Source organism: Chroicocephalus ridibundus, chromosome 4, assembly GCF_963924245.1.
Source record: "Chroicocephalus ridibundus chromosome 4, bChrRid1.1, whole genome shotgun sequence".
In the NCBI taxonomy this organism is placed as follows: Eukaryota; Metazoa; Chordata; class Aves; order Charadriiformes; family Laridae; genus Chroicocephalus; species Chroicocephalus ridibundus.
Window position 1 is genome coordinate 42,504,111 of NC_086287.1, and position 13,052 is coordinate 42,517,162.

Sequence of the window (13,052 nt, forward strand, 5' to 3'; positions counted from 1 at the left end):
CTCTCATAGCCAGTTGTCAACTCCAGTACTGTAGAGTAATAATTAGGTAATGTTAGCAAATTAGTTACCTTACTATTCATCTCATCTATCAGATTGCTAAAGCGTGTGTCGAATACTGTATATCCAAGTTCACGTTCCTGCCTTACTGTACTGATCATTTTCTTCAGCTCCTTTTTGGTTTTTAGCAAGTTACGCGTCTAAGTGAGCTCCTTTTCTGTACCCTGGCTATTCAGGGTTTTTAAGACTTTCTGAAGAGGAAACTTTGTTAAATGTCTCTTGGAAATTCAAGTATACTCTGTATCAGCTGTATCTCCTGCATGTGCTTATTGGCTCCCACAGAGAACAACACTGCGATGAGCCTGCAGACAACAAGGTTGAGGAAGGGAGGTTTACCATATAGCCTGCTAAAAGAAGGATGGAATTTTTAGATGCTTATGCTTCTTACTATAACTATTCTCTTTCACATGATGAGATCCTAGTAAGTTGGAGGCCTGAGTGTTTTCCTTAGATGATTAGAGCAGTGATTCCAAATATGCACATATTCAGTATTTATGATTTGTTATCTGAGCCTAAACCTAATCTACCCTTCATCCAGAATCAACTTTATCAGGCACTTGAAGACTCAAGGATATCTTTCGGTCTCTTTCCAAAGTTGGAATTTAATTTAATATGGCTCCATAACTGAGCCTTTGGATTCAAGGATCGGTACTTTCCAGATATGCCCATTGAGAGTCTGCAAGTCCAATAGTGCTGATGGGAAGACTTTCACAAACAAACAAAAAAAAATCTAGCAAAAAGTTCTAATTAAAGAAATAAATTCAAAAATTATTTCCAGTAAATACCTAATTTGAAAAGTAATTTAGTGTAACTTGCTTCAGAAGTCAGTTATGTCTAAAAAAGTGTGAGATTAAATTATGTTTATTTCATATCCTGTATGTCATTAAGCTCCCCCAGCATAGCGTATAGTATGATTTTCTGTTACTACTTGAACTTTTGAAAATCATTAAGGACAAGTGATAGTTAAAATTGTATTATCTACATCAAAGTATTTTCTGTTTTTGTGTGGTAATGAAACAGTTTGACACTTCTAACAGAAAAAGATAAGCACACTCTGTACTAATTAGAAGCTGCATTTTTTTATCAATTCCAAGCTAACAGAAAAATTTGGGTAACAGCTGCTCCACTAATTAGGTATACAGAATGTTTATCACTTCTTGCTGAGTGTCGCACTGTTTGATTACTGCACAAACAGGTGCCTGTTTGATATAGCAAACAAGATGTTTTGTAAATTTAAGAGTTAAGATTATAAAGTGACCTTAGCCTGACTTAGCAGTTAAATTTCACCCAGTAACCCCTTCAGTGAGCAAATTTGCGTGCACCAGTTTTGATTAAGATAGGCTCTCTTTTTATATATTTTGAGTGAGGTTTTAAAGCAGTTGGTTGTTTTCATATTTAAGAATTTGCAGTTCTTTATTTGAATTTATCTGCTTTCGACTTCCAGACTTCTGATATCTTTCTCTGTTACATCTTAAGAGTCATTATGGTGTGAGATTTTTTCCAGCAAAGGTTTTTGTATGCAGCAATTAAATCATCTGTTGGTCTTGTTTATGATAAACTAAACAGATTGCACTTTTCAAGTCTTTCACTGCAACATATTTTCTCTGAATTTCTTATCACTAATATGGCTGAGTTCTGTCTCTTGAACTTTTTCAATATCTGAATATGACATCTAGTGTCAGAATGGGAATATTTTTCTTGCCCCAATTTTGTACTGGTGTTGTATGTCAGGTTGCATGATCCTTACTTCCCCTTGGATTGCTAGAGTCACGGGAACATCTGCTGTTCTGTACATATGGCCCACATTGCTTGTCATCTAGCTGTTCTTTTATTGGCTTTATTAAAATGCATTCATCTGAATGGTTCTGTGTTAAAAAGCAATCCAATCATTCCGTAGGGCTGCGCTAGCTTCCTGGCTAATTACCATCTACTAATCTTTGCCTTGAATGCAGAGTTCATGGTAACTTACTTTAGGTTTACTTCCAAATATGATTTAAAAATTTGAATATCAGGGCAATTACTGATTTATTCCAGAAGAAGTTTATCTTTATGGCAATTCCTTATTCACAGAAATACTGCAAAACGTCAGTCAGTTTTTAATATAATTCCGTATTTATAATATGAACTTGCTGACTGGTTAAATCCAAGATGTGCTTTCTGCTGTCTTTCACTGAGTGCTAGACAAATACTTGGAGTGCACTTTTCCCACATATAAATATGTAAATACTTTAAGATTATTAAAATGAAGCTGCTACTTTAGGAGTTTTACCACAGCAGAATTCATCCTTCAACTCCTTTTTTAGCTTTTACTTGGAGTTAATACACTTTTAAGGACCGTAGATTTATCAGAAGCAGGTGTAGTAATGGGGACTGCATGCCTTTCTTCCCTCAGATCCGCTTTTTTTGATTCAGGAACACCAGCTTGTGTTGTCCTTATGAAACTTTTTTTTTTGAAGTTCAGCAAATCTAAGAACACAGCTAGAAGGCATATCATGCTCTTTCTGTAGCCCTTATTTAGTTTCTTAGGCTGACATTTTTGAAGCAATAAGGGACAGTTGTTTGGTTGCTCGTGGATGCTGCAGATCCCATTTATGTTTATGCCCTTAAAAATACTTCCCCCACTCGAAGCTTAAATTGTGTAGGCATGCTCAGTGAGCATGTTTTTCTTTGTCCCAACTTAAGTTAAATTACTAGAAACTACTGTAATTAGCAGTGCAGCTAAAGCATTGTGGTCCCATGAAACATTTCGCTGGGAGTGGAAAGAGAGCGTATCTGAGAAGTAAATGTTGCCGGAATGGTCCAAGAAGGGACCTGCTACTGATGATATGGGAAGTGATGGCAGTTGTTCTGGCAGAAGCAGCAGCAGTGCTACCTCTTGCCACCCGTCCTCGCTCCCCTCCTCTCTCCTCCCTTCCCACGTGTCACCAGTAGCTGGTCCAGGTTCTCTGTAGAGCACATAGCCTGTTGGCCAAGTTTGGCTTCTGTGAGGCAATCAGCTTGCAGTGAGTGGGATCATGTAGTTTGCTAGCTAAGCAGAGATCGTAAAAATGTACCTGCAAATCCCATGTAGCTCCTGTGATTCCAGAAAAAATTTAAATCTTAATTAAACAGTTATCATGCAGAATATATCACCACAAAAAAAAAAGCATGTGCCATCCATCTGTGTCGGGATTGTTTTGAGCATTGTGTACACTGACGGTTGTTTTGAACTTTAGTTTGTTTTTTTTTTTTAGTGAATAGGGAGTTGAAATAAATAATCATAATAATAAAATTGTAACATTAATTTGCATGTGCTTGGTATTTGTTTTAACAATAAATGTCTTTGCTTCAAGTCTTAATATCTTGGTGCTCAAATTATGCAGTGTTCATTCTTCAAGGTGAATATTTTTGGTTGGGTCTGTAGTGCTGAAAGAGCATATTTCCTTTATAGTTACACAGAAAACATTTAAAAGAGTTAACAATGAGAGAAAAGGAAATAGAAACATGACTTCAAGGCAAAAAATTGATAGTTTTTTTTAATCAGTATTCCTTTCAGTTGCAATTTTGGAAGTTGGCCTGTGAATGTTTCTTTTTGATAAGAAATATATTGAGACGAGGACAGTCTGGGAGAGTTTGGGTTGTTCAGCCTGGAGAAGAGAAGGCTCCAGGGAGACCTTATAGCAGCCTTCCAGTACCTAAAGGGGGCCTACAGGAAAGATGGAGAGGGGAGTCTTTATGAGGGAGTGTAGCGATAGGATTGAGGGGTAACAGTTTTAAACTGAAAGAGGGAAGATTTAGGTTAGATATTAGGAAGAAATTCTTTACTGTGAGGGTGGTGAGACACTAGAACAGGTTGCCCAGGGAAGTTGTAGATGCCCCATCCCTGGAAGTGTTCAAGGCCAGGCTGGATGGGGCTTTGAGCAGCCTGGTCTAGTGGGAGGTGTCCCTGCCCATGGCAGGGGGGTTGGAACTAGATGATCTTTAAGGTCACTTCCAACCCAAACCATTCTGTGATTCTACGCTGTAGATACGATATTTTATCATAAGAAATTTGGACATATTTAGAAGATGCAAGTCGGGTAGTTGTGTCAGATGATAAAATGGGGGACGTTATGGAGGGTAAAAAAGACACAACCTAGAACTGTGAATCATTACATGTGCTTAACTTCTTCAGTGTGAGTAATCAAGCCGGGTTGGTCTTTACCCTTCTTTTTTCCCTCTTTATTTTCCTACTACTAATACTTTATCCCTTGCGTCACTGATCCTTGGTAGTAAAAGAAAAATACAATAAAGCTGCAAAAATACAGTAAAGTTCCAAAAGTGGTCCTAGTGACAGAGTAGGACCACTTTTAAGGGCTTTTATATTATCTCACTGTAAATATAATAAGTTGAAGTTAATGCATTTCAGTTTAATTAAGTGTGTCATTCCAGCAACTTTCAAAACTTTTTGTGTCACAGCCTGTGACAGAAGCTTTGAGAGCAAATCAGAGTATACTCAGATCACTCTGTTTCCAGTGCCTCTGCAAATAACTGTTTTCACTTCCCGATAAACTGTAGCTCAAACTTGTACATCTCATGCCAGTTTTGATAGATTTTCTTGTAACTTTGCTTTGTCGGATCTGCTTGATATTTATTTAAAATGGAGCCTCTGCAGAAATTCGTGCATGGGAGGGAAGATTATTTACCCTGCAATAAGTATGCATTTTTACTAGATGAATTACATGCATAAACTCCAAGGCTCTCCTTTGCGCTCTGACAGTCAGAGTTCCTGCCGATGAAATTGGTTTTGGAGATGGCAGTAAATGGCTGTGGGTGCTGCTTTCTTCCCTTCTGTAACTTCTGTGGTCTAGACATAAAGGGCACAGATGCGGTCCTTTTGTGTGTGCATCAATTTGGAATTGGCGCGAATAGTTTGCTCTGAAGAATCACAATTATGGTTGTGTAAAAAATTACTTCATTGAAATCTACAGTTTCTGCTGTTTTAGGGACGTCAAACACCAAATTAGAGGAAAAATGAAACCAAAAAGCACAGATATGTTTGAAAGTCTATGGTGGTATATAGTATCTTCAAAGTATTCCCAGGTTTTCTCAATTTAGCTGTTTTCTTCATTACTGCATTTTTAAGTCAGAGAAGGCCAACTGAATGCCATGGACTCTTCTAACATTGCTAACAGATGAATGCACTGATAGGTGAATAATTTTTATCTTTTTGAAGTGAGGGAATGTTAGTTTTGTCACTTACTATGGAAATGAGCACATGCTGTGCCCTATCCTTCTGCATGGAAGGTTTAGTATAGGATAGTAACCATGGAACCAGCCTGAGAGTTGAGTTCCTGATGTTTCTCAGCCAACACTTGTCACGTGGCTCAGTGTAAGACGTTCATCATTTGCCTGCTGCAGTGTTGTCCTCCTGAAAATAAGGCACACTAATGTATGTTTCAATTCAGGAAGCATTTTGACATCTTCAGATTAAATATGCCATCATCGAGGCAATTACGGTGTAAAACAATGAGAGTATTTGGAACTAGACTAACATTTTAAATTAGACTGGTAATTAGGTGGGGTTTTTGCTTTGTGAATTATGGGTTTAATAAAAACTCTGAAGTGAATTCAATAAATAAGTTGCTGCATCACTTGGTGTACATATAACATTTTCATCTTTTTCCCTTTGCAGTTAAGTTACCAGCTTAAGGTGGGTATCATGTACTGCAAAGCTGGGCAAAGCACAGAAGAGGAAATGTATAATAATGAATCAGCAGGTCCAGCCTTTGAGGAGTTTCTTCAGCTCTTGGGAGAACGGGTTCGACTCAAGGGATTTGAAAAGTATCGTGCTCAGCTGGATACAAAGAGTAAGGCTTTTCATTTGTTTTCCCATAAGTGAACAAAATGCATCATATGGTTGCTAACTGACATTTTGTAGAGAGGTCTTAAAAATCACCACTTTGCTATAGGAAGGCAGTTGCTCAATATTGGAAGTGAAAGCAGAGCAAGTATGTAATTTGACCCATACCCATATGGTCTTTCAACCCTGATACTTACTGGATTTTTGTACTAATTTGTTAGGAAATTATCACCAAAGCTGCAATAAGAAACCAGTAACTATGGAATCATTATCAGCATTGCAAATCCATCATGAGGGTGTTGTTTAATGAGAGTAATCAATGCAGTTGGTATGTCATAATTTTTTTTAATGATATGCTAATAGGCAGCCTCAAGAAAAGTTTTGAGAACCCATCTATGTAACTCCACCTTGACAAGTTGATCAGTTGCTTTTCTGCTGTATCTCTTGCACGTAGTTTTTCTTCTAGGCAGTTTTGTCTTATTCCTGCTATCAAATGTATTCCTCCCTCGGTGATTTTTCTTTTGAGTTATGGAAATTAAACTGGTTTTGGCAGTTATATTATCAGCTTTAACAGTAAAACATATTGCAAAAAAAAATCCAGTGGAAAAGATGATCTTGGATGACAGTATCTATAAAAGAAATTCCCTACTTTTGGACTCAAGCTTGTGAAATACCTGTTTGTCAGCTAGTGCATGCTATATTCAATTTGTAAATCTATTTAAAAATACTCAGAGGAAAATTTTGGCCTTTTCTTTGAGTATTGGAACTAACCAATTCCTATGGAAATCTTTTGTTATTTTGCCCACTTGCAGCGAAGGAAATTAAATAAGGAGTCGATTCATGAAAGCTGAAAAGCATTCATCTGCTTCAGTGCAGCAAAAACTGTGCTCTTGTCATGAATCTCCTATCACAAGTACAGTAACTTGCTGTGCTTTAGTGCTCTGCCATTCTGCCTTGTGTCCTGATTCTTACAGGGATCACGTTGCCATCTCCTCAGGCTGTCTTGATCAGCCTAATCATGACTCCTTAGAGGGTCGTAAAACTTCCTGTGGTTTTAAACCTAAATGAATACCTATTTCACAAACACTTACCATTGAGACAGCTTTCTTTTAGTTGCAATACTTATATTCTCTCTGTTGTGGTTATTCCCTTGAGTGGATGCACACACAGCAGTTGTGTCTCCTCTGATGTTACCCTTAATAAGCCAAGTCTCTCTTATTGGTATGGGAGACGTGGATTTCTCTGCTCCCGCTCTCCCCCCGCAGTATTACCTGGTAACCTTCCTATGCACTCGTCCAAGTTTGAATTCAGTCTCCTTAATTTTAGTCGCTAGGATTATATACATGATTCCAGATGAGATGCAGGCAGTTTCTTGCTGTAGCATTTCCTTGCCTGTACTGGAATTACACAAATTGTCAGGCTGGGTTTTCCTTTTCTGCAGCTCCAAAGCATTATTTTATCAGTTGTAAAAATAAGCTAGGTCAAAAATCAAATGTGTATGGAAAACAGATAAAGTATTTGTTATTTCATAGCCTATGGTTTTATATTTTGACCTCCTGGTTACTTTCAGTAGTTAAAGTAAAATCCTCTGTTCCCTTTCTTCTGGTTTAGGTGTTTAAGACATCTGAAAAAAAAACCTCTTTTGGTGTCAGTCCACACACTGGTTTCTAGTACATGTAAATGCTGTATGATTAAGAGTTGACTCATCTGCTCAGATATGCCGATGAAAGCTGTAACTGTGTCTTAAGCTCATTTGAAATTTTCTTTTAAAGAGCAGAATTTTCCAGTAATGTTTGAGTTCCTTCTTGTTGCTTCTGACTCAGGGAGAGAATTTTGTCAGGTTTTGATTTTATGTACTATCAATGTAGCAGCTTTTGAATGGACAAGTATGTAAATTTTTAATTGCCTGAATCTCTCTTGGTTTTAAGAGTTGTCTTCTGGTAATGAAGGTTTTCTACTCCATGTTGAGAGCTGATGTGTCTTTCACATTGCCCAGTAGACCTACCAGCTCCATTCTGTATTTAAAAATACAAAAAATAGAGAAGCTTTACAAGAGGAAGGGGGAATGCTCTGAGTGGAAACTGCTTCTTTCACAAAGGGTTTCCTACATTTTCTTTCATTCAGGGTTTACAGTCTCACATGCCTGGGACCTCATCAGTTGGAACTGTTTAGGAACTCCTACATTGTCTGAAGTTTTTTTGGGTTATGTTGTCTGCAGGCTCACTGAGGAAACACGTGGCTACACAGCATAAATGAGTTCTTTAACAAGCAGGTTTAGACAGCAGCAAATGTGAACAATGGCAACAAACTTTTATAATATAGCTTGACGGTGCTGTTTTCCTTTCTGCCAGTACGCAAAGCACAGACTGGAAGTGGTGGAAGAGAACGTGTTGTTTTGGGGGTACAACACTAAGCTCTTTGGATAGCTACATTCAGAAACCCTTATTGCATATTCTGCATAGGAAATGGCAAAAAAAAAAAAAAAGCCACCTTGAGGTGGGCAAAATGCCAGACCAGAGATGGCTGCAGGGGCTGCATCTTTGTTATGGGGAATATGTGAACGGTAGAATACAGACAGGTGGTACATCTTCAATAGCTACCCGAAGTAATCAGTCAGTCCTTTCTGCCTTGGCCCTAACACAAAAAGACCTGCAAAGGGAGGAGGTTGTGGTTTTTACCATGAATTAGGTTTATAGGGTTTTGTTGAAACAGCTAGGTCTACAGCTAGGAAGCGAGCTTCTCCCTTTTCCAGCTCTCTGCTCTTCTGTTGCTAGAGGTCACTGTCATGAAACAGTTCGTGTGGTCTCATTACTTGGGAAATTTTCCTGCATAAAAATTCTAATGTCAGTACAGTTGATTGCAAAGATGCTCTTAAAAACAAATGTCTATTCATTAACTTGCAAGAAAGGTCAGAGCTATGTAGGCTATTTTGCTCGTTCCTGTAGCTTTGGCAATACTTTGCAACTTATGAAAAGCAGATGCGTGATGTAACACACGATGGAAGATTTTCTCAGTGTGGAGGAAAGCTGATTTGTGTATGTACTCTGGAAATTTTCACAAGATGTTCTTAATTTATGCAAAGTTAGAAAAGTAAAGTTACTCTAGCAAAATGCAGTTTCAGAACAGTTGTTGTTCTTAGAAATTTTTAGAATTAGGGGCCTAATTGGTAAGTATCCGTAACAGAGCCAGTTTTTAAAAAGAGGAATCTCATGCATCCTATTAACTGAAAGCCTATTTAAGTATATTGGATCCTTCAAGGGCTTTAGCTTTGGATCTTTGCCAGCGCCACTGTGGAAAAGAGCTGCTACTTTTAAAGTTTGTTTGTATATTTCTAGAATTACCAGAGGGGAAGCAGTCTATCTCCTGGCAGCCTGCAGACTTTGGATAGGAAACAGACCTTGAAAATGTCATCTATCCTACGGTTGCTAGGAAGTTTATGGGCATCACTTTAAAGTAATAAACATCACAGTAATCTTTCAAATTATAACTTCAGTCATTTTACTTTATTCTCTAATTGTAATGCATGCTCTATTTCTCTCCCCCTCATTTAGTCTTGTTTCTCAATATTTTAGATTGGTAAATGGGATCAGCTGGGTAATGCTAGGCCTGGTAACCTGGCATGTGTGTCCACAGAGTGGTTGGCGCAGGAAATGAAGGAGATTGATTAATGGGAGTTGTAGGAGTTTATGAACTATCTATTTGATGAGATTATAAACTTAGCTAATAATGGTAGGTTTCTGTATTAGATGTTTATACTGCATGACATTTGGTTAAGACATGCAAAGAACATAAAAACAGCACAGAAGATATATAGATTAAAAATTTAGGGAATTAATGGACTTCAAATTGACTTTTCATTTAGGGGTTTTCAGTAAACCCCAACGTTTCTAATGAAATAATACAGATCGATTACCTTCTTAACTTGTACTATTTAACATCTTTTCAACTACGTGGAAGCTGCTGGGTCTCAGACATTTGCAGGGACACCAGTGGCCAAAGAAGGTCAGAGGTTCCTTGATTGCTTAAGAAGCAGAAATAAAGGATTCTGTCCTTAGGAAATAGTGTCGTAAAAGAACTTGGGTACTACAGAAGTTGAACATGGGTGCTTGGCGTAATCCGTGTGTATAACAGAAAGGAGAGCAGGTTTGACAGGTGCTGAATTTGGGCCAATAACTAGGAGAAACTAGAAATAAGGCAGGGCATTTTAACAGCCAAGGTAGATGGGAACAACATTAAGCTCTGAAACAACAACTTCTTGTGCCTTTAATTACGAGCACTGCTGCAATTTTTAGCAATGGCTGTTCCTTCTCCTGCCTCATTAGTATTGTTTATTTTATCATTTATTTATTCCCCTTTGAAACAGTGAGTTAGATTTTCTACTCGTACTGCTTTTTATACAGTTTTCTAGTGCAGAGGTTTTAAAAGCTGCCATAGAAGCAGGCTGACACTGAAGTCCTGTGGCTTCAGTGAGGTCAATTTATCAGCAGTACGCTGTTGGCGTTGGTCACAGTTTTGAGTGCTGTTGGTGTTGGAAAAAACACTTAAATGGGAGTCTGTTAAGACAGGCCTTGTGAAGATAACTGAGAAACATTGGAAGGAGAGAAGAATAAGGTGGATTTTTAAAGGTGAATAAGGATGGAAGGAAAAGAAGATCAGACAAGTCCTCAGCAAAGTAACAAAGTCCAGTAATGGGACAAGACTGAGAAGGCAGCATCCATAGGTATGCCATAAGCTGATGGGGGGAGGCGGGGATGTCTTCAGTGTGAAAAGGTGCTAATGAATTTGTAGCTCCCTCAGGCCTCCATTAAATACAAGCAAATCAAAGTAGATTGCAGTGCTAGTTTACAGTTCTGACCTTGAAATGATGGATACTACTCCAGTGCACAGTCTTGGCTTTTACTGCAATGGCAATGATTTGATTTAAAGCAAACACCTGTAATTATTGTGTTGTACTTCAGAAAAAGTATTCTGGACTTGTAAGAACAAAGAAATCTGAATGATGAGAAAGATACGCACTCCGTAATGGTTACAGGCTTCTCTTTGTAGTTGAATTTGAATAACAGGTATTTAACCTGTGAAGTACTTGTAAATAGTTGGAACCATTAAATGTGTCACTTGGATTGTAGCCTTATTACTTAGTCTGCAGAACCAGTGCTGTTCTGAGAAAGAGCTCTTTCTGCCTGAAATGAAGTCTGTCCAGGAAAGCTGAAAGTTTGGCTTAAATGCATAGGTGTTGTTTTGGCATATTATTTGTCAGAATTGCTTTATTCTTTTCCTCTTCCCCCCCAACCCCATTTGGCCCCCTTCCCCTCTTTTGGGGCCTTCCTTCCCCTGTCTGTCTTCTTACCCACTTCCCTTTATTTTTTGCACCTGCTCCCCCTTTCCAGTTCTTTGTAATATTTTTGTATGCTCTATTGATGAAAGATGATGTACAAATTACCATATTTAGTTAGACCCAAAAAAGCCAGTTTGTTGATGTTTAGGGGACTTCCAGGTGCATCTGCCTCCTTCAGTGTGCGTTGGAATGATCAGACAGACAGTAGAGTGCAAGATGAAGTTATTCCCTTTCAGCTGTCGCGCTGTTGTAATTAGCGTTAAAAGGAAAATATTTAGCAGTTAGCTAGTTTTTCATAAGGGCAATGTCGAGTGCTAGAAAAGAGAGCCCAGTCTCCTTGAAACATTAACGGAATTTTTTTTTTCTTACAAAATTCTAGGAATCTCCCTGCCCCCCACCTTATTCCCATTCTGTTTTATATAGATGATATGGAAATGCAAAATCTCTATTCAGCTGTAATGTAGGAAACTTTCCATTTCATTTTGTGGATGGTGTTGTGGTTTTTCATTTACAGCAAAGCTACCTCAATTCAATGATTCTGAATTTGACAGAAAATGAAAACTTCTTGTCAAAGCTAATACCCAAAATCTGAGTAAATAAATTGTGTATTTATGTTATTGTAAATGCCTCATGAATCTCTAAGCTATTATCTCCTTAGTAACAGGATCTCTCTGCTAATAAAAAATGCCAAGGTGTAGTATTTAACAGCTTTTTAAAATATATTGCTATAAATAGCTGGATTATATAATATAGTAGCATGTTTATATAACTTCAAATAACCAGGATGCTTTTTTCCATATATAAATTTTGTTATTTTTAAAATTCTGTTTGAAACCGGGCTTTTTGCACTGTGGACAGCAGTTATATTTAATAGAATATATTCGCTATTTCAGCTTTAAATGCATTACTACTTAAATTAATGGAACATTTTTCAAGGTCTCTTTTTTTTTGAGAGAGAGAGAGAAAAAGTAAAAACAGAAGTTCCCAATTTGTCTGTAATCAAGTGTTGTCTTCATCCAACACTTTAATAATATCCCCTCTTCTTTTTTTCTTTCTAAACTTCATAATCCTAGTTTTTATCATTTTCTCTCCACATGGAAGTCTCTCCATCCACGTATAATTATTTTTGTGGCCTGTTTCTGGATCCCTTCTCTTTCTTCTATAACTTTTAAAATAGGGTGGCCAGAACCCAAAACAGGTGAGAGTACCTTTGATTAATATACTAGCATCATAATGTCATTGTTGTGGGCTTTTTCCATCCTCAGCTGTAAGCATGCCACCATCCTCTTCGGGTTTTTGACTGCACCTATCCATAAAGCACCTGTTTAAGTGAAGGTTTTATCTGACTTTGTTACAGTTAATTTAGAGTCCTGATATTTATGTTTAAAAGAAGCTATTCTGTTCTTTCATATATATTGTGGGTTATGTGTCCATTGATACTTAATTATGCATGGTATTCATTTGCAGTATCTGCCTTCCTTCCTTTCTGAAGTCCTTTTCACATTCCTTCCGGTTCAGTTTCATTCCGGTTAGCCTGAGATATTGGGTGGTGTCTGAAAATTACTTCAGACTTTGTTACCACTTTTCATGCTTAAATAGGCTTTCTTCAGGGTTTTCTGGTATAAATTCCCTATTCCTAACAAGTTCGTTTTTGGGAAAAGTATGCAAAATTATATATGCCATCTATATATGTTGTTTGCTTTGGCAGGTGAATGAACTCCAGGTAAGTTTTTACTTGCTGACATTTCAGCTAGGATCAAGGATGAGTAGGAATTCTTGTCTTGCCTGATGATTTTCTTTGATAGTAATGAAAATTTGTTTTAAAACTTTTATTTTCAA

At 37.6% G+C, this 13,052-nt stretch overlaps 1 protein-coding gene across 10 annotated transcripts in view; it reads left to right on the forward strand.

Annotated features, from left to right (window-relative positions):
- Positions 1–13,052, forward strand: part of SIPA1L1 (signal induced proliferation associated 1 like 1) — a 219,324-nt gene that overhangs the window by 155,007 nt on the left and 51,265 nt on the right. For all 10 annotated transcript variants that reach the window (XM_063331426.1, XM_063331427.1, XM_063331434.1 and 7 more), the window contains one exon: positions 5,711–5,885. In XM_063331426.1, the coding sequence (XP_063187496.1) occupies positions 5,711–5,885 (175 nt within the window). The remainder of the gene's footprint in view (positions 1–5,710; positions 5,886–13,052) is intronic.